General features: G+C 37.7%; 1 protein-coding gene across 1 annotated transcript in view; it reads left to right on the top strand.

The window, feature by feature from the left end:
• The window catches only part of MYO3B (myosin IIIB), a gene marked incomplete at both ends in the record, with an annotated part of 202,185 nt that overhangs the window by 58,950 nt on the left and 121,790 nt on the right, over nucleotides 1–21,445 (top strand). Inside the window, one exon of the mRNA XM_082285588.1 lies at nucleotides 10,643–10,708. Coding sequence (XP_082141714.1) covers nucleotides 10,643–10,708 — 66 coding nt within the window. The remainder of the gene's footprint in view (nucleotides 1–10,642; nucleotides 10,709–21,445) is intronic.

The raw sequence follows: 21,445 nt of genomic DNA, 5'->3' as shown, positions 1-21,445 counted from the left end.
GCCAAATTTTAGCTTTCCAAGAGTGGATCTGCTTCACTGGGCAGTGCCTCCAGGCAGGTAACCTACTCAGGCCTCTTAAACTGGCTAATATACAGTGGGAGTTTGAAACATGTACAATTCAAGAATTGTCATTAGAAATTTATCTGTGGTATTTTCACTTTCAGGTATAAAAAGATATTTTACTTTCCCATAAATTTCTACAAATATGCTGTGTAATTGCAGTATTTTAATATTCCAGCTACAGAAGTGTAGTGTCTAGACACCACCATATGTATTTCAGTCAGGCACAGAAGTATTGCTGTCCCATTTTCATTTCTTTGGCAACTGACATTCTACTGCTTTGCTAATTCACAGAGCAATGATTTTAATAGAAAAGCAAAATACTACATTGCACTAAAGATGAGAACTGGTTATAAATAAAAATTGTCACTATTCCTGTTTCAATTGCTGTTAATTTGCTTGAGCCTCTTTAACTCTCCAAAACTTCTGTGAATATGTAAGATAACAAAGCATAATTATAAGTCAATTATGCTAAATTTTTGGTTGGAAGCTTGACCACTGGAATGCAAAGCTGTATGTTTTCACTTCCATCCAAAACTATTTCTGAAATTAAACAATTGTTTCTGTCTCAGTGAAGCCAGAAACTGAAACTGGAAACTGAAGAATAAATGACAGAAATAAATGATGCCTTGTCAGGTTGTGAAAAAGGCTAATGAAACCTTGTGGCTGCCAAATCTGACTGAAACCAGTGGCCTGTGAATTGCAATATTCAAGGGAAAAAGTCAAAAGATAATCCAGATGTTCCCAAGCAGAACACTTTGCAATACTTTTTCCTCCATTTTCTTTCTGTTTGTATGGACTAAAAAAATTACATAACTGAGATTTGGTTTAATACATTTTCTGAAGGTTTTTATTTGACCTTCAAGATAGTTTAATGTGCTTACCACATTATTTCTGTCCGTACTCGTTACTTTAAAGGTGGCATTTATCAGATACGTACCATTTTGAATCACGGATGGTTCATGTGATGGAGGTTTCTTAGAAAGTTTCTTTTGACAGCCTCTTTATAGTCTTCTTGAAGCACTTCTCTTTTGGCAATGCATAAAGTGAATCTTGACAATCAAAAGGAGATTTGTGCATAATTGTGGAACTGACTACCTTCTACCATTTATTTTTGCTTATTATTTTTCTGCCTGATGAACTATTATAAGCAGGAGACTTGTGAATAAATCTTGATTTAAGTGTGCTTTAAAGAGCTAGTTGATATTTTGTTTACTGGTGGGTTTGCATTTGTTTTGCAGCTGAGCCCATATTTCATTGTTAACCTGCTAAGTCACCTACTTAGTGGCAGCAGAATTAATAGTCATGTAAAAACATAAGCAAAAAGAGGCAAATGTGTTATAGAATACATATCCATCATTCTCTTCTGAGAAAGAGGGAAAACAGGTTACCAATTTGTTTTTTACTAGATCAAGAGCCTATATTACAAAAAAAACCCCCAAACCCTAAGAAGTGGATTACTACCCTTGACCTTTCCAGGTAATTAGAATTCTGTAGTCTGTTTGAATTTCAATTCAATATAAATTTATCATATGCTGTTGGATTGAGTCCAGACTTCTGTAACTGTGTATAGCCTATGGAAAATTCCAGTGAAGAGGGAATATCAGATAACTCTACTTCTGTAATTAAAAGATAGTAAAATTCTTAAGCAAGAAGAATATTTTTCTTTCAGTAATGAGGCAGCAATATCTTGTGTTCTGCTTGCTTTTAACCGATTCTTTTCCCTCAGTAGATTTTGGTCTCGGTTTAAAGCAGCATAGCCTTGTTAGAAGTAAGGTGCTTACACATTATTTGAATAGATATATGCCTTTGATAATTCTGGAAGAGAAGTTATTGAAGTTGTATATTAACAGTTTTGAATTAGATATTTACAGAAGAACACGAGTCCTCAGAGAAAAGGGAGGGGGAGAGTAGGGAAGGAGATGACACTGTGTAGAAGTGAATCAGTTGCTAGTGCAAAGGTGTCTGGAGAGCAAACTTGGCAGGAGCATACTCCTTCTTCCCCCTTTCCTCAAATCTTTTCCTAGGATGTACTGTATCTTTCATTTTCCCCAGAATAAAGGTCATTTTACCAGTGTTCCCTAGGGGCTCAGGCAAGGGACATAAATGGAAAACTTTCCAGGTCACAGTAAGGACCTCTGATTGCTGTCTGTTATTGGTTGTTCAAGCTGTCAGCGATCAAATAACAAATAGAACTCTGAGGGCAATCAAAAGAGACTTCAGGGCCTTGGGACAATTGGTTGAAGGATCAGGAGCACCGGTAGTGATTTCATCAATCCTTCCAGTAGCAAGGAATAATACTGATAAGAGTAGACAGATCCATCAGGTCAATGCTTGGCTCTGAGACTGGTGTAATTGGAAAAAATGTGAGGTTTTTGACCATGGGATGATCTGTTCAACACCTGGTCTACTGTCACCTGAGGGGATGTGCCTTTTTCAAAGGGGAAAAAGAGCTCCAGCACAGGAGCTAGCAAGAGCTCATTGATTGAACTTCAGCTTGAAAGAGGGAAAATACCAAGCTTACTAGTGATGAGTAATGGGATGGTGTGCCAAAACTTGAGAAAATGAAAACTAATGGGATCCCTCAATCTGCTTCATGAGATGTTGGCTACAGAGTACAACACCTGACATGTTTCTAGACTAGTGCACACAGCAGAAGGAACAAACAAGAGGAGCTCAAAGCTTTGGCCCAGTCCTAGAGATTTGATATCACTGGCATAATTGAAACCTGGTGGGATGAGTCTTCTGACTGGAGTGCCCTGTTTGATGGTTACAGGCTCTTAAGGAGGAATAGGCAAGTTGAAAGAGATGGGGATTGGGGTGGCATTGTATGTAATGGAAAGGCTAGAATGAATGGAGCTCACAGTTGGCAATGGCCCAGTTGAGAGCCTCTAGATAAGAATCAAGGGACAAACAAATGCGGATGCCATCATGAGAGTCTTTTGTAGACCTCCTAGCCAGGACAATGATGCTAGTGAATTTTTCTTTGAGGAAGGGACACTTCCAAGTCAACTGCCCTTGTCCTTGTGGGGGACTTCAACTTTCCAGAAAGCAACTGGGAGCATCACACAGCTGGTACAAACCACACCAGAAGATTCCTAAAAAACCTAGATGACAACTTTATGAAACAGGTCCTAAGGGAGTGGACTCAGAAGGATGCTCTCCTTGATCAACAGAGAGCATCTCATGAGCAAAGTGGAGATTGGCAGCTGTCTTGGCCACAGTGATCACAAAGTGAACAAGTTTAATATCTCTGTTGACAGGAGGAAAAGTGCCAGCAAAACCTCAACTCTGGACATGAGGAGAACAAATTTCAGGCTGCTCAGGGAATTACTATGTAAAATCCCCCAGGAAAGTGTTTTTGCTGGTGCTGGGGTCCATCGGTGCTGGTCACTTTTTAAACATCCCCTCCTAAGGGCACAGGAGCAGGCAATTCCCAAATGTTGCAGCTCAAGCAGTTGAGGCAGAAGGCCAGCTTGCCTGAGCAGGGATCTTCTCTTAGAAATAAGACTTAAAAGGGAAGTGCATGCCCAGTGGAAGCAAGATCAGGTGACACAGGAAGAGTACAGAGATGCTGCTTGCCACTGTTGGGAAAAAATTTGTGTGGCCATAGCTCAGCTCCAGCTGAAGCTGGCCAGAAGTGTGGGGGACAATAAGAAGAGTTTTTTTCAAATATACCAATGACAAAAGGCAGTGTAGAAACAACATCATCCCAGTATAGGATGAGGATGGTCCGCTCACAGGCAGGGACAGGGACAAGGCAGAGGTATTTAATGCATTCTTTGCTTCTGTCTTCAACATGGATGACAGACCAAGGGAGTCTCAGTGTCCTGAGCTGGAGAGCCATGACTGTGAGAATGATCAACTAACTCCCAGTCAACCCTGAAATTATGTGGGATCTGATGCTCCAGCTGGATCTCTACAAATCTATGGGGCCTGATGGGATTCATCCAAGAATCCTCAAGGAGCTAGCTGATGTCATTGCAAAACCTCTCTCAATGATTTTTGAACAGTCTTGAGAATCCAGAGAGGTCCCATCTGACTGTCCTGATTTTCAAGAAGGGCAAGAAGGAGGACCCTGGAAACTACAGGACTGTCAGTCTCACTTCAGTGCCCGGTAAAATCATGGAACAGATTTTTCTGGGAGGTATTGAAAAGTACCTGGAGGATGATGCAGACATCAATCACAACCAGCACAGCTTCCTGAGGGGAAAGTCCTGCTTGTCAAACCTGATTTCCTTCTATGGCAGGGTAACCCACCTAGATGATCTAGGAAAGCCAGTAGATATAATAATTTTGGACTTCAGCAAAGCTTTTGATGCTGTTTCTCCCAATATCCTTCTGGACAATATGTCCAGCACACAGCTGAATAACCTGGTTATGCGATGGGTGAATACCTGGCTCACAGGTCAGGCACAAAGGGTTATAGTGAATGGAGTAACATCAGGCTGGCATCTGATCACTAGTGGGGTCCCGCAAGTCTTCATCCTTGGCCCTGTTCTGTTCAGCATCTTCGAATGACCGGGTGCACAACTTGAAGGGTTACTAAGTAAGTTTGCCAGCAACACCAAATTCAGAGGAGCTGATGACTGTTGAGGGCAGGGAAGCTCTGCAGAGAGACCTTGACAAATCAGAGAGATGGGCAATCACCAACTGTGTGAAGTTTAGCAGGGCCAAGTTCCAGACTGTGCACCTGGTATGGAGCAACCCTGGTTATGTGTATAGACTGGGGACTGAGAGGCTGGAGAGCAGCACTGAGGAGAGGAACCTGGGGGTCCTGGTTAAGTTGAATATGAGTCATCAGTGCCTTGGCAGCCAGGAGGGCCAACCACATCCTGGGGAGCATCAGGCACAGCATCGCCAGCTGGGCAAAGAAGATGATTGTCTCACTCTGCCCTGCACTGGTGCAGCCTCACCTTGAATATTACGCGCAGTTTTGGGCACCACAATATGAAAAAGATATTAAAGTATTGGAGAGTGTCCAGAGGAGTGGTGAAAGGTCTGGAGGGGAAGCCATATGAGGAGTGGCTGAGGTGTCACTTGGTCTGTTCAGCCTGAAGAGGAGACTGAAGGGAGACTTCACTGCAGCCTTCAACATTGGTGCGAGGGGTTTCGGACGGGCAATCTCTTTACTCTCATGGCCAGTGACAGGACCAGAGGAAATGACATGAAGCTGAGTCAGGAGAGGTTTAGGTTGGATATCAGAAAAAGGTTTTTCACCCAGAGGGTGATTGAACAGTGGAACAGGCTCCCCAGGGAAGTGGTCACAGCAGCAAACCTGACAGAGTTCAAGAAGCTGGACAATACTTTCAGGCACATGGTGTGATTCTTGGGGATGTCCTGTGTAGGGCCAGGAGTTGGACTCAATGATCCTGATGGGTTCCTTCCAACTCAGTATATTCTGTGATTATATATAGTTAGAGTACTATGATTTAGCATTAGTCTGTTCTCTTGCCCAAGAAAGTTTTATGTAATTGTGCTGAGTCCTAAGAAACTAAGGATCCTGTAAGTAGCTGCTACCTTTTCCAGTTGTCTCATGTGCTGTGATTTGGTATGTACAGTCATAAGATATTGTTTACGCCTTGTTGTCTGGATATCGGAATGCCATGCTTACAGATCTGGTTAAGAAGACCTAAGGGAGATTGGTGCCTGATACTGTCAAGACTTGCACAATTCTTGGCATTTTGAGGATGTTCAATTGCCTTTGGAGTCCCATAGATCAACTCAATAGGCAGACAATTGCATTAGGCCTGGAGCTGGTTTTGCCCCAATCCCATGCTTCTGATATTGCTTCCAGTTTTGTTGTAAATCCTGTATTCTTTCTGATCTGGTCTCTTGAGCAAATTACAGCTGTGGTTCCCAACCACGGAGGTTCCATGTAACAGCGTTCAGATTGGTGATATCTTTCCTGACCTAAAAAGCATCTTCAAAGGCCTGCCTCCGTATACACAGAGGATTTTGTACTGATTCTCCACTTCTGCAGGTTTCTACAGTTTCTATTTTAACTTCACAGAGCTGATAACAGTACACTGCTTCCTGATGAGTGGACTTTGGTGAAATATATTACTGGAAGTCAGTTGAACTTCAGTGGACTTTAGTAGGAGACAGATGAATAGGAGAGTGTTTAGGGTCTGAATTTTTCTTTCACATCAGTGAACACCTCTTATTGATTTGAATGGGCCACAAACCAAGTGTATCAGGGAATCTTCTGAGCCCTTTTGAGAATTACCTGGTTATTTTGGGGGGATTACCCAAGGTGGAGAGTCCTGCACTGGAGCAGCAGGACTTTAAACTTGTATGAGAATTTATGAGGTATTAATTATTGTTAATTATTAATGTATTTTAGTAAAAATAAATCTTTTCCTGTAACCCTTTGTAAGGAAATACTATTATGCATGCTTGAATTTGTCTTTTTTCTTTGGCTGTTTCACTTAGTGTTTTGAAATATGCATGAAAAGTGTATTTTCATGTAAAATCTAGCTGTGTATAAACTTAGGAAACTGTCAACAGAGTTATAGTCTCTTCAGTCTGCTAGAAGAATAGTTCTCAACATGCTTGTGTGGGACGGTGATTGTCAGAGCCTGTACATGGTGACAGGTGTTGGTTGTTCATCTGCTAATTTCTCATTAGAAACAATGTGGTAGGTTGATCAGCTGCAGTTTGGTCATTGGAAGCACCGTCGTGATTTCTGTTGGTAAAATGTATGGCTATATTTACTGAAGTAGTTTAAAAAATAGTAGATGTGTTTTCAGTTTTTAAAATTTTGTCATAAATGAAAATATTTGTTTTCTCATTACCAAGAAATGTCTATTATCCATGATCTGTAATTAGGTTCCCAGTTTAATGTAGAGGGTGAGTGGTGCTCACTGGACTGCATCATTGGCCTTACTGTGGTAAAATGACCAATTTTGTCTCACCAGCTGTGACTTTGGAGGCAGCTTGAATGATGGGAACACATAAAGCTCTACAGATTAAAATATTTCCAGCATACAGCTGTGTGTGTATCAGTCAGAATTCAGCAGCAGCTCTTGCTTGATAAGCTTGCTAATGTCTTCTTGTCCTTAGAAAGAACATTGTCCCCCTGTGTGGGTGTCTTGTACAGTCTCAACCCTGCATTCTTTGCTGAAGCAAAGCTCCCAGTGAAAAACAGCATTAGTATGACCGTGGAAAGCACTGAATGCAAGGATAGAAAAACTACTCACAAGGGCAATGCATCTGCCTAAGGAAATAGAGCATGTAGTTCTGTGACTAATTATGAATTATAGAATGAACTAAAGGAAAAAAGGCAAAGTTGGGAAATAAATGGTTGCTTACTCATCCTGCATCAAAAGAGGACATTTTCAAAAGACAAACCCAATTATAGCTGTTTTTTCCAATAATGTTCCTATCTACTTCTCAAAATTTCCATCACATATAATAGAAAATGAGACTATATTGTGCCTCAGCTTCTTATACATGTTGCAAAGATGATTGAAAGATTGCATGCGGAGTGTTCTAATTTTATGTGAAAAAAGTAGAATAAGTTATGTCAGCAAGTTAATGAGAGGTAGCTTTGTAGTTTTTCTATGAGTGTGTTTCGAGTGCTGTAGAAATAGCCAGGTGTTGGCGAAATGCAATGATGTTGGCTGGTGCAAGTACACAAAAGCAACAGAACTCCATAGTGGAATTAACATTATCTGGAATCCAAAATGGTCTTAGTTTCATCCTTGAGCTGAAGCGGTCAGGCAAGTGTTGTTTCTCTGTGGTTTAGCATCTGATGATGCATGTGAGTTGTTTTACCTTTTCTCTTTAATGAGATATGAATCGGGATATGACTTACAGGTATCTTAATGGACTATTAATTTCAAACTGCAAAAGACTAGGTGTGCTTACGAAAACAATTTAGAGTTACCTTTGCGTATCTTCCTTTTCCTATTACCCTAGAACTTAGAGCCTTTACTGCAGAAATCCACCTCCAAGGTGCCATGGAAGCAGTCGTGTCTTCTGCTATCACCATGAAACAGTTTCTAGTGTCTTAGGCAAAGTGAAGGTAGGAAGCTGATGCTCTTATGCCTCTTTCTGGAAATCATTTATTCACATGATGTCAGAAAAGGATGGGCTGATTTTTTACTTTGTAGTTAAGGTAATGTTTTTCATCAAGGGGAACAAAGGTAATTTACAGATGCTAATGAATTAAGGTTCTGATTTTGTTTATCAGCTCAATTTTACAGATGGGATACCAGAAACATCAGTTTTTAGTGGTGTAAGTACAGAGTTGAATGGTTTTGCTACAAAAGCACTAAGAACAACATAGTATCTTCTATCAACAAATACAAAAGTATCAGGCGCAAGATAACATCTGTGCAGTTAGTAGTTCCTTGGTTGTGTTGATTTGGGTCAGCCAAAGAGAGTAGCTGTCAGTGAGACCTTAGTAGCTTAGTAGTTTCTTAGACGATACGTGTTCTGTATGGTTAAAAAGATGGCTTTCTTCATTAATCATTAACCTGCAAATGACAAACTGTATTTCCTGAATGACATCTACTCTACTGATCTGTTCTTCCATGATGAAATACCACCTGTTTCCATCATAACATCTGCAACTAATGGAAAGTATCTGTGTCTTTTTTCAGAAAGTTCCTTGTGAGATTGTTAACAAAGCCTCCAAACCATATGCTTTTTGTCAGCAACATTGTAACCATCTGGAAAGCCTTTTGAAACATTGTAAACAGAAAAGACAAAACTGCATATTTCATTAATAGTAATTGAGCTTTTGAAATACCAAATTACTTTGCTATGAAATTCAAAACTTCACAGTAAATATTCAGTAGACAGTACTAGTATAATTATAAAAGGAAATACACTGTACTTCACAGTACAGTAGAAGCTAGTTGTTCATCAGAATCCAAAATGTCAGATAGAGTACCATTCCTGCAGTATAAAGACTGAAACATACACTAACCCCAGCTGGCTGTTTCTCAAAGCTGTTTTCAGAGGTCACATATGTGGGATGTCTGGACTGATAACCATTTTTATTATAGACAAAGATATTTTTAAAGTTTATCTTTCTTTGATATAGGATTTTTTTTTTTTTCTACAAGTATTCCTGGAAATAGTCGTCTTTTTTTTTAATGCTTGTAAAAAATCAGATTCTGTGATGTGTATGAACATATGAGCCTGGTAAAGGGGAGACAACCATGAAATGTTATTGTCATTGAAAATAACCAATCATATCTTTTTTTCCCTAATGATAAATTTGCTAAATAATGCACATCTCAAACATTCTGGATTTCTTCACTTTGTGAAGAAAATTGTATTCCCTTAGTCTTCTGAAGCAAAAGAGAAAGGTAGTAAGATAGTAATCTCAGCAAACTTGTCATCCTGCAGTGTAATTTGATGGCTGCATTTGTTGTGAAAATGAGCAAAAGTGGCCCATCTATTACAAAGCCACATTGCAATTTTTTTTCAAACCCACTTGCTTGTATATTTTAGAGTAATTGTTAACTAGAATGCATTTTTCAATGAATATGCATGAAAAACTCATGCCTATTGAGCAAATCAGCACTAACTTATGTTGCTTATGCTGTTTTCCTTTTTGTTTTGTGAGATGTTTCCTAGGAGTGTTATTCTGTGGAATGTGGCCACAGTATAAATGACATGATTTGTGATGATACAATCCAGAATATTACTGTGTGTTTCTGTTGTAGAATAAGCCTTACTGTGATTGTTTTTCCCTGCCAGTTCAGTAATACGTGACCCTCAAATACAGCAAAAGATAAATCATTAAGGTTTCATAAACCACAAGTTTAATCTTAAAAAGTTAAATTAGGCTTCAGTACTTAGCAAATTTTAAGCTTCAAAGGAAACCTCTAGAGGATAACGCAGTATAATATAATACATGATTTTACAAACAATTCCTGCTGTAAGTTGGTCCACTTAAATTTGAGCCTCTTAAAATTTGGTTCCTTTAATATGACCTATAGGTCTTGCTTTGTATCTTTATGTAACTAAACTGTAACAGTAAAAATAGGAAGGAAAGTAATTATATGTCAAATATGAAACTTATCAGAGTTGAAAAAATTATTTTTACGAAGGCCATCTTACTATGTAATGTAAAAATACTGTCTACTAGATGTCAGTTTAAAAATAACATCTATTTTTAACAGTTTTACAGCTTACAGTGTCATCCAAACTGAATATAGATTGAAACCAGACTGAAAATGCTACAGGTTGTTCTTATTCAAACTTCAAAAGTTTTGATCAGAATAAGTGATCTTGGGCAAAGGGTTAAAGTGGTTTCATGGCTAGATTAGTATTGCATTTTCAGTCAGGCTGAATTGAAAGGGAAGTGTTGGGAAGTACACTGTGAGCTATACTGACTACCAACTTCACAGGTATTGACATGAAAGGAGAAGGACATGAAAAGAGAGCTGTCAGTGAATAAGCAACAGCAAGAAAAGAACAACAGGCATCCGAAGGTGACATGTAGACAATTTGACTATTATTTTCTCAATTATCACTTTCTCCTTGGTGGAACCAGTAACATCTTTGGTGACTATCTGTGAGATAACATTAACATTTGAAATTTCAAATATTTGTTTTTCAGAAACCCTCCACCTACTTTGCTACATCCTGAAAAATGGTGCAGAGGATTCAACCATTTCATTTCACAGTGAGTTTTATTTTCTTTTAAAAACAGCTTATTCAGCAAGAGCTATGTGTGCCAATCTGAAAACAGAATTTTCTTATGGAGTTTTTGTTTTTGCAGGTTTTTGACTACAGTTTTCTTTTCATAGACTCTAGACCATGCCTAACTTTTTGGAAGCTTTACAGTGCAATTTGATCTTCTTACGTAATTTTCTTCATTTGAGTGTCTTTTGATTTTTGTGGACCTGGAACAAGTTTATAAAATATACCTGATTTCCTTGATGGTTTTCCAGTGAAATTTTGTGTTGAGCAGAAAAAAGGATTAGTGAAAATGACTGCTGGTCAATTTAAAATAAGAATTTGAAAGATAAGAAAGAACTTTACTAAGGTTCAGTAGGTTGTGTATCCACTATGTAATTGAGCACCAGTAGTACAAAGAGCATAATGAATGCAGCTGTTACCAAACTAAAATAAGCTTTTTCTTTACTTTTTTCTTTTTACAGTGAAACTAGGAAATCACAGTTTAGTAGTTGTTAGCATTATATTCCAAAGTCTTACTGCAACTTTTATGAGTGATTCTTAGTATTCTTCAGTATTTCATTGGAACCTATTACAGCCCAAATTGTGTAATGTGGGGAATTCTATTATAACACCACTTGTCAGTACTGACTTTTCAAGATAGGTTTGTAAATATGCACATCTGCCTTTTGAATCTGTTCTATTTCTTGGTGTATCCAATTACTTGTAGAGTACAATATCCTACCTGATACTTTTTTTCAGCTTGTTGCATAGTAGTGCCTTTCCATTTCAGAAGTTAAAAATAAAAACACTGGTGCAAATTTTACCAGTAATCTGTGAGAAATATCGTTATTTACTATGCTGATCTTTAACCAGACAGGAAGGTGAGATACAGTGTAATGTTTGACCTACAGAGGAAGGCCATTGCTATTATTGCTGCAGTGTAACTTAGAATCTCTTCCATGCAGGTAGTAGAAGTACATTCCTCTAGAGCAGATTGCTCCAAGTTCTGGTTCTCCATAATGCCTGTCCTTGTTTACACAGCAGTGTACATTGGGATCTATGGCAGATTCAGTGTTTAAGTACAGGGGTCACCAAGTGATAGATGAATTTCATTCTATTATAAGAAACCATTGATTGTGTTGTATTTAAAGGCTGTATTCTGGGGGACTACCACTGGTGGATTATATTCCACTTGTGCTTTAGAAAGTCACTGCACCTGGTAAATAAGATTACATTCCTGTCTCAGGAACATTGTGCATTAACCTTCAGCATTGTTATATAAGTTTTTCTTTCTTGGTATCTTCCCTTTTAGAAGTCCCCACTGAGCTTGAGAACAGCACAAAAACTCAGTTAAACATTTCTTAGCATTTGTTCAGTCCTTTAGTTCAGTGTGCACTTTTCATAAAACAAGTCAGATGTTAATACTTTATGGCTAAATTTGTTTTTAATCTTGTCCTTTGAGTTTTCTATATCTTCAAATTGTATCTTTTTAATCACAAGGATTATTACTTACTTTTGCTTAATTACTTCCTCACCATCAACTTTTGCAGGTTCTCAATTCTTGCTTTTCATTTTTACAGTGATATGCACAATGAACTAAGGAAATATGCTCATACACGGTTCTCTTAACATGGAGAAGTGCAACAATTGTAATAAATACCCTATGTTATAGCTGCCTTTAAGAGACTACTGAAATTGAATTCTCTCTGACATTGTTGTATTCTTGGGCATATGTTTGTAAAGTTGTTACGATACAGAGGTTACAAAATGTTTTTATGGGGGCTTAGATTTACATTAGTTGATTTTCTAGAAAAATTTAGATCATGAAACATTGGATCATACAACTGCAAACCTTTTAGCCATTACTAATAATTGGCTCATTTATATGCATTAGTTATGCATTTGTTTATGCCCGCCTTGTGACAGCCTAGTTATGATAAATTAAAAGTAGTGATTGTATAAATTCCATACTGCCTTTTATCCATATGTTAGGACCTTGCCTGATGTTTCTGTCACCCTTGTGATGAGTGATTAGCTTTTGAATAATTTCATTATCTACCTCCTTCTTGATGCTAACATCATTTGCATAACAAGCTTATCTATTCAAGTTGAGGGCCAGACCTGTGTACTGACCAAAGCCGAGCATGTAGCTTTGGCTAAGCTTTTGATTTCAGTTTGGTTTATGCGATAATTTTGTTTATGCCAAGATTGCCAAACCTGGTCACTGTAGCTTTTTTTCACCCCACTTTGCCGTTCCTTGACATGCCATCGTCTCAAGAGGCATTTTTTTATAAGTGGTCTCTAACATATTACAGTGATTTACAACATGCCTGAGCTGGAAGTTTCATTGTTGGTAACTCTTTAAGCTGTTAAAATCGTGATCATATATTTTTCAGAAATGAAGTCTCTATTTTTAATTATGATACTACTGCCCCAAGAGATGATGATTTTGCAGCAGAATTTTAGTAAGATGCAATATTTACAAAATCTGAATGGAGAGTGCCAACATAGTTTTTAGATTGGTGAATATATGTTTCTATTCCCAGCTCTGTTGACTTTGACTTGAGATGAAGACTGTAATGTGTTGTTCTCATAAGGATTTTTACAATGAAGATAGTGAATCTGAGTTAGATATTTTGTTTTAAAAAAATAAAGAGAAGACACAATTTCAGCTCTCATCTCTTGACACCAGCCCAATTTTGTATTTGGTATCTACTAAGATACAGGCAGCACATACATACTTCTAAAAGGTCAATAAAGTTTTATGTATGTGTATTTTTCTGTACTACTGTGATTGTGCATAAAAATTTGGCTCTCCCATTGTAATCTGATAAATAATTAATTATGCCATTTCTGTAAGACCATGTAAACTACCACAGCAGTGGCAAATAATTTTCTTGGCACTTCAAAGCTTGACTGATCCCTAGGGATAAATACAAGAGTTAATATGTTGTAGCAGAAGAATGCAATAACTTTTATTTGCATTACATCACAAAATGGTAATTTTAATTAAAACTAGAAGTGGTGTCTCCAGAGACAGACATTCTTCTTCTAAATTTATTTAACCAATGATTAGCTATTATGGGTCTTTGAATTAATTAGTCATTCTTGAGCTGGAGGGAATTAAAGAATTAAGAAATTCAGGAAGTAATAAAGTCAAAATGTGAACTTAAGGATTTATGGTCACATTTATCATCAGAATGTAACTTTTAGCAATGACATTGCAAATACAGTACAAATATAAGGTTTTTTGTCCTGATAAACTCCCTTTTTTGTACTCAATTTAAACATGGCTTAGCAAGCTGAATTTCATATTGATTAGTCTACATTCAGAGTTATTCAGTTAATAGATCATCTAGATTATATGGGTTTTAAGTGGTCCATTTATATTTAACTTCTCTGAATGCAGATAAAGTTTTTTCACAATCTAAGCAATTGTTTAGTGACATTCTGTTCATATTACATGAAGAACATTTTACTGTTTCTTTCACTGAGAGCATGATATGCATTTGAGGTAACTTAGTAATTTCAGTGTCTGGGAAGGCAGAGGTTTGCAAATGCCAGAAAGATACAGATTGCGATGTGTAAGGTTACCACCAAATCTGTACATTTTTGCATTTCATTCATTGATGCAGGCTCTTGAAATACTGAATTTTAGTACCTGACAAAAGATCTCCACCACTTTTGAACATTTCATGGAACATCTATATTTATACAGAGGAATGGACTTACAGAAAGAATACAGTTATCTTCTACTTTCTAATGAGCAGTTGTAGTAAAAAGCCTGCCTCAAATCAGGTGCATGCTATAGTGTCAAAGTGGGATAGGTACGTAAGGGAGAATATCTGGTACACATGCAAAACATACTGTGTCTAATAAAAAGCTTCAGTTGTACAAGGTTCTGAAGGGTTTTTGTTTTTCTGGGCCTTCAAGGACAGACCAAAGAAACAGAGCAGACCAATTGCTGATGAAAGGCTATTAATCAATTTAATCATACAGTAAATAAAAGTATTTTGTGGTTTTGAGATGCTCCCTAGAGTTGTTCCGGTTGTATTTCTGTTGTCACTGCTAAAATTTCAAAGATTTCAACATGAGCAACTGTCGGACCCATGCTAAAGAGCTACAAGAGGTGCCACTCCATAGAGTTTTTGTTGTTTGTTCTCTAAACCATGTATATGAGCCAAAATATATTGTAATGCTTACTCAGCTCAGATAAGGCTGGGAAACCTGTTGTAATTTTTGAAGATTTAGAAGAGGTAAAGGTATTTACCGCACCTAATTTTACAATTTCAGTGCGATAGAATCTTTGTTATGTTTCAGATGTGTGCTCTGAATTATACTATATGGTGCTTGATGTTAAACATTAAACTGGAATAAGATTTATTAAGAAAAGAGGTGATGGTGACATTTCATTGTTTGAGTATTTGTCTCATTCTTGGGGAAGATTAGTAATTTACAGCATTTGCTACCAAAAGGCAGATCAATAATGTTATAAATGTGTTCTGACCATCAGAATTTATACCATGCATGCGATGATTGAGTTCTTTGTCATAAATTCAGTCTTTCATCCTGATATCTGATTGTAGCAGAATGAACAGTAAAATCCTTACTATTTAGCATGGGATGCTGTGCAAGACAGGAGACCTATTTAACCTATCCCTAGTGCCCAGCATTTACTTTTTGCAAAGGGACAGCTATTTATAGTCCTGAAGATAAGGTTATTTCTATCCTGTGAGTTTTGCTGAATTAGGACTGAAAACAGAAATGGTATTGGCAAAGCTGTCACAGTTTTTTAGTTCACTTTTGCAAATTAGTGACCTGCAGCAGTGGGGGTTGGGCAAGCCTAGAAGTGGAAAGCAGGGAAATGTCAGAGAAGCAGGCACATTCCTGCATCTTACTGCAAACGTAATTCATGAAATGTCTTCTCCACCTCTCTGCTGCATGTAACTGACCAGTGCCTGCCACAGCTACATGTGGTACAGAGGTAGAAGGAGCACTCAGTTACTGAGCATTTTAACCAGCTAAAAAAATCTCAGAGACTGTTATTTTTCCTTCTTTGACTGGAAAGTTTCTGACCTAATGTACCTGGCCTAGATGATCTTGCTTGTCAGTGTCTGTCCTTCCATTTCTCTAAGCAGGGGGAGTCAACCCAGTTGAGGTCATGGTCTTGATTTCATTAATCTTGCATCATGAAGCAACCTTGTGATGTAAGTAATCAGGCAAGTATGTGGAATGAAAAAAAGTCTCAGAACCTAGAGACTTCATTCTCCCTGCTTAGGAGTGAATGCTCCCTCCTTTCAAGTAGATATGACCTTACTCTTCTTCCTCTGGGAAATTTCCACTCTAGAACCCTAGTGGAGCCATCTCTATCTTTGGGGGTAATCTGGTAACTGTATTTTCTGGGATTGGGAGGAGAGGATCTTAGCACCTCAGGATGGCCTGAAGTCTGATTCAAGACCCTGGAAAGCTCTTCTATCCTAATAACAGAGTCCTGGAAAGATTTCTCACTGCTAGACAGCAGGTACTTGTGCAAGGAGTGAAATATGTGGCAGGCAGGGGAGAATGGTCTAGAGCTGTGAGAGGAGCAGGTGATGGGGAAAGCACCCTGATGAGCCAGGGAGTGGCAGGGAGATAGGGACCAGAGGAGTGGCAGTGAGGACTTCAGCTAACAGATAACAGTTGAACAGCACAGGGACTTTATATCACTGTCACCCAGAGGCTGTTGTGTGAATTCCCCAGCTCTAATACAGAGTCTGATGGACAGTCATAATTCCTTCCGAATATTAACCTATGGATCTTCTGTGCATGTAGATGTTAAATAGTTGCTTGATGTCTGGTTGGATATTTGGGTTATGAGACAAAATGAGTTCTAGCAATACACTTCTAGCAGATAAGAAATCATCAGAAAATGTGGCATTTATAAAATGTAATAATTGAAAAAAAAATACTGGTGATAAATCATAATGTAACTAAGCTATGAGAGTTACAGCTGCTTGGTTTCTTTCTTTTTAAAGAGAGTACTTGGGGTCAAATAGATCATAATAGATCTGATGAAAGAGAATTTTTGAAAGAAAGAACTGCTGCTGCTCTACTTAGGTTTGGCTGCAATAGTGAGTGACGTTGTAATTATTTTTCTATTTCTGAACACACAGGAGACTTAGACCACCACTGCAGTTCTTATGAAATGTTTCTTTCCGTTTATTCATTAGTAAATATTAGCTCATGAATGCTGATAAATATCTCTCCGTTTCAGCCATCTGATTCGCTATTTTTGAAATGGCTGTTTACATTGTCGAGACCCAGCAATTCCAACAATGTTATCATCCGAGTGCAAGCAGCCAGTGAATTTTTAGAGGCTGTCTCAGATGGGCCTATGTGGATGGGAGGCTGCTCTTATCCTCTGCTAATAAATGCTTCATCTTTGCTTGTTATTGTGGCAGAATGGAAATGGTGCTTAGGAGCCTGGCTGTGAGATTGCAGCAAATGGCTGCAACCTATGTTTAATGTAGTGATGCTAATGAATTCTGAGAATTAATTTTCAGCTAAGAAAGCATGATGGAAGATACTAGAATTTCAAATTAGATAATGGATTGACTTTTGTCAAGGCAAACATACATTTTTTTTAATCTCTACTTAGCCTTTCTGTTATTTTAGATCCAAAAAATAGCAGACCAGATGTGATACTTTCATAATACCTTATTTGAAACCCATCTTGTAGTAGATTTGCTAGTCAATTTTCTCAGTTCAAACTAATGCACTACCTTTTTCTTTTTTCTTTTTTTTTTTTTTTTTTGAATTTCCACAAGCCAAACAAATTGGCTGAATTTGCGGGTGCAGCACATTTACTGGTTTTATGAATAATTGCAGCATGGTTGATGTTTGACAGTGCCTGAGCTAACTATCCAAACTGGTCTTAAATGAATGCTCAGATGAGAAGCTGAAGATATTTTAGTTTTCTCTTTTCCTCAGAAGCAAATCCTTCCTTAATAGGGCTTTTAAATGTTGTTTTTCACTTGTACAGTGCACATGCTGATTTCAGAGTATTTTGTGATGAGTGAAATTGTGAAAGCTGTTTTGTTACTGTACTCCTTCAAATGTTAATATTACTGAATTTTTGTTAATTACTTCTTGATTTCTTTTTTTCTGGCCTATATGTTAGATACATCTCCTCACTGAATTTACTGGCAACGATGAACTCAGACACCCATATAATTAACTTTTCCACACATTCTAATTCCATCAGAGTGCAGGTCAGTAGAAAACTTTGTGATAGTTCTCACCTTTGTGCAGGATTTAGCATTTCAAGAGCTGATATTCTATATTAATTTTATTTTTCTGAAGAGCACTAGAGTGTCAATACTGCTTCCAGGAGGATGACGATGACACCTTATTGGACACCTGCAGTGACACTGGCAGTCTGATGCATCATTTTTCATTAGCACTTAGATGGTGGCCCAAGAATTGTTATTTTACAGATGATGTTGATGAAGAACAGCAGCAGCAGCAGGCATTCATGTTGCACTAAAAGCAGCACAGTTGAACTGAAAGTGTGTAGAAGCAGAGTATTAATAGGTCTTTCCTACATAGAGAGGAATAAAGACAAAGGAATATGCACTGAGAAACATAAGGGCTATGTTTTCAGTGTCACATGACAGCTTACTCTGACATTCCATCACAGCAAGCCTGGTGAGACATCAAATTGGCACAGAATATTTGAGTACACAGTGAGCCCACAATACATAACAGTGACTAAGCTGCAAGCTGTTTACTGCATTTGAAGCCTTGTAAGGAGTAGTTTCTAGAAGTGACTGTGTCAAAACTTCTGCTATTTAGAGTTAAAGAAGTGTGTGCCATACACACTTGAGTTCCCTGTGGCCTGCCTGGTCTGTCTGATGCTGTGTTTTTAAAGTGCCAGGAACTTGCCATTCGACTTGATGAATTAAACCAACTCCAGTGGAAATGTTCATTCCAGTCAGTCTCTTCCCTGAAGTACTGACGTACAAAGTTACAGACATGAATTTAAGCAGCTCCTCACCCTTGCACAGCTGTTAGTTACTTGCTCTCTGCTTTGTTGTGTCATCTCATTAACTGTCTGAAAGGACTCTGTTCTTCTGATGCAGGCACAAATTTGGCACAGTAGGAGGTGTGCTCTCTCTCAGCTTGGAACAGAGTTTGATCACAGAATCATGTTGATGTGCCTTGTCATTAACTTAGTCATCCTGCGATTAGCAAAGTTTTGGTTGTGTTTCAAGCAGTATCCTACATGAACACAGACTGCAGCAATATCCTACTACCAGAGAATGAAGGCTGCATTTATATGAGACAGTAGAAAAACATCAATTGTTGCAAAGGTGAAGCATGCACACAAAGTGAATAGTCAGTGGGGGATTGGCAGGATTATGCAACAGAAGCAAAGATAATCCTAAAGATCTCCAAGATCACCTCCTTCACAGAACTTACCTGTGCTCATTAAAACATCTGCCAGACCTAAAAAACTCCAATTTCAGGTGTGCAATAGAGAAACTAAGAAATTTTTTCTCCAAAAATGTCTCTTCTTGTTGGGCTTCCACTATGAGTGCAGTATCCTGGACATTTGGATGTTTCGCCTAGGGGCTATCTATACAGAAAAACTCTCATGCAACTTCTGTATCCTGTCTGTTGAGTGTCTCTGTGGGTGCATTGTTCAGAGCTCAGAGAATTCATATTAATAACTGCATGCTACCAGGTCAAAGGTTTGTATGTTCTTCCCACTTTGATAAACACAAGATATCCTCTCTGGAACTGTGTAATTTTTTAAAGAGAATCCATTTAAACTCTATTGTTATTATCTGAAAAGCAAGTGCCTTTTGTGACAGGACAAGAGATAATGCTTTTAAACTAAAATAGAGTAGATTCAGACTAGATGTCAGGAGGACGTTTTTTACGTTGAGGTGAAACACTGACACAGGTTGGTAGATGCCCCATCCCTGGAAACACTCAAGGTCAAGTTGAACAGGGGTCTGAGCAACATGATATAGTTGATGTCCCTGTGCATTGCAGGGGGTTTGGACTAGATGACCTTGAAAGGTCCCTTCCAACACAAACTATTCATGACTCTATGACATAGATTCACTTGGATTCAGTTATAGTACTGAAAAACTTCAGATGAAGTCAAATTTAACAAGAACATTTATATATTAACAATAAAACAAATACTGTAAATTTGGAATAATTGATAGAATGGTAAAAATCATGAGTGCATGGGCTTTTCAGACTGAAATCTCCACTTCAGATACTTGCCATCCATCTGTGAATTTGTGTAACGCGTAGCATTTGTTGTTTTGTTCTGTTTTCCTCTGTCTTCCTGATTAATGTTGTCTTTCTTTTCAAATGCTTTTTTCCTTTTTCTCAGGAAACATGAATTTAAAAAGGATTGGCATGGATCATATTGTCTGTGTGGGTGTATTGGCTTTTAAAATTTGCAGATTACAAAAAAGAAAAGGGGTAGGGGGGGTTGTCAGAACCTGTTCAAGGCTAATGATGGATCTTTTCATGGAGGGGAAGGACTGGTATTTATAGCCTTGCACTCAGAGGGATGGAGATAAAGCAGGTTGTGTTGCTTTAGTGTTTCTATCAGGAGGCTACAGTTCTAGCCTGTAGCAAAATCCACCAGAATAGTTCCAAAACTGGTAACACATTTTACAGACTTTGTTTTCTGGACTAGATGTACAGAAGAGGTTTGCAAAATGGTTTTTGGGAACCTAAACTATTAAAGTTATGTTCAAAGATATTTCAGGATCATTTTAAGACCAGACTTTAGTCTTCAGTAAAGTCTTTGAGGTGAGGCTAAACTTTAATAACTTGCTAATGTGTTTGGTAGTATTTGAAATCAATTAAAGTGTATGATTTTTTTGTAATGTAGTTTAAATTTTGTACATTGTTACTTTTATTACTAGGATATAAAATATAATTAAAGTTTCATTGAACTTTTGGCTAAAATGATAGTCTTTATTTGTGATATTTGGCCCTACAAGGGAAGTACTTTAGGTAATTATTCAGCAAATATGAAATGAAATTGTGAAGTATGTAATATGAATGCATCTCATCAAATAAATTCACCTTGAGTTATAATTTGCTAAAATTATAAATACTAGAAGGGAGGTATATACTGAATTGCAGCACTTCTTTTTCACATTCTCAAATAATTTCAATATCATTATTTTTTGAGCAAGATGAACAGAATGTTTTAATATTATTAATTAGAGGATACTTGAAAGCAGTGTTATCCTGTTGGACCATTCTTCTGTTTGAACGGTATTATTTCAGCTTTATTATGCAGAAAATAATTCAACTTGAATGATGGCTTCTCCAGATATAAATGTTGATTATATAAATTAGCATGGTACTTTATTTTACGCTGATTTAATAGGACGTATTTCTTTACTCATTACTAGTTCACCTGTTTCTATCACAGAAAGAACATTGGTACCCTGGCTAGCATTTAATTCTGACTCATTCCTTTCTCTTCCAGACTGAATTATACAGGTTGGCAGATTTTTTTATAATTCTTATGCTGACAGTCATCATGGCGATATAGAATATCTACCCGTAACATTCATTTTAAAAACAAAGCTCTATATGAAGTCATTCTGATTAGTGTTGTACCACAGGTTTCAGTTGTGGTTTTAATAGGCTATGTCCTATAGTTCATAGTCAAACTCTTATCAGAGAGTAGGTAGAAAACTAAAGTGAATGAAGTATT

This window comes from Coloeus monedula (genome assembly GCF_965178545.1).
Source record: "Coloeus monedula genome assembly, chromosome: 7".
Lineage (NCBI taxonomy): Eukaryota > Metazoa > Chordata > Aves > Passeriformes > Corvidae > Coloeus > Coloeus monedula.
The sequence above is the reverse complement of the archived record's forward strand: the minus strand, read 5'-3'. Positions and strand labels throughout refer to the sequence as shown.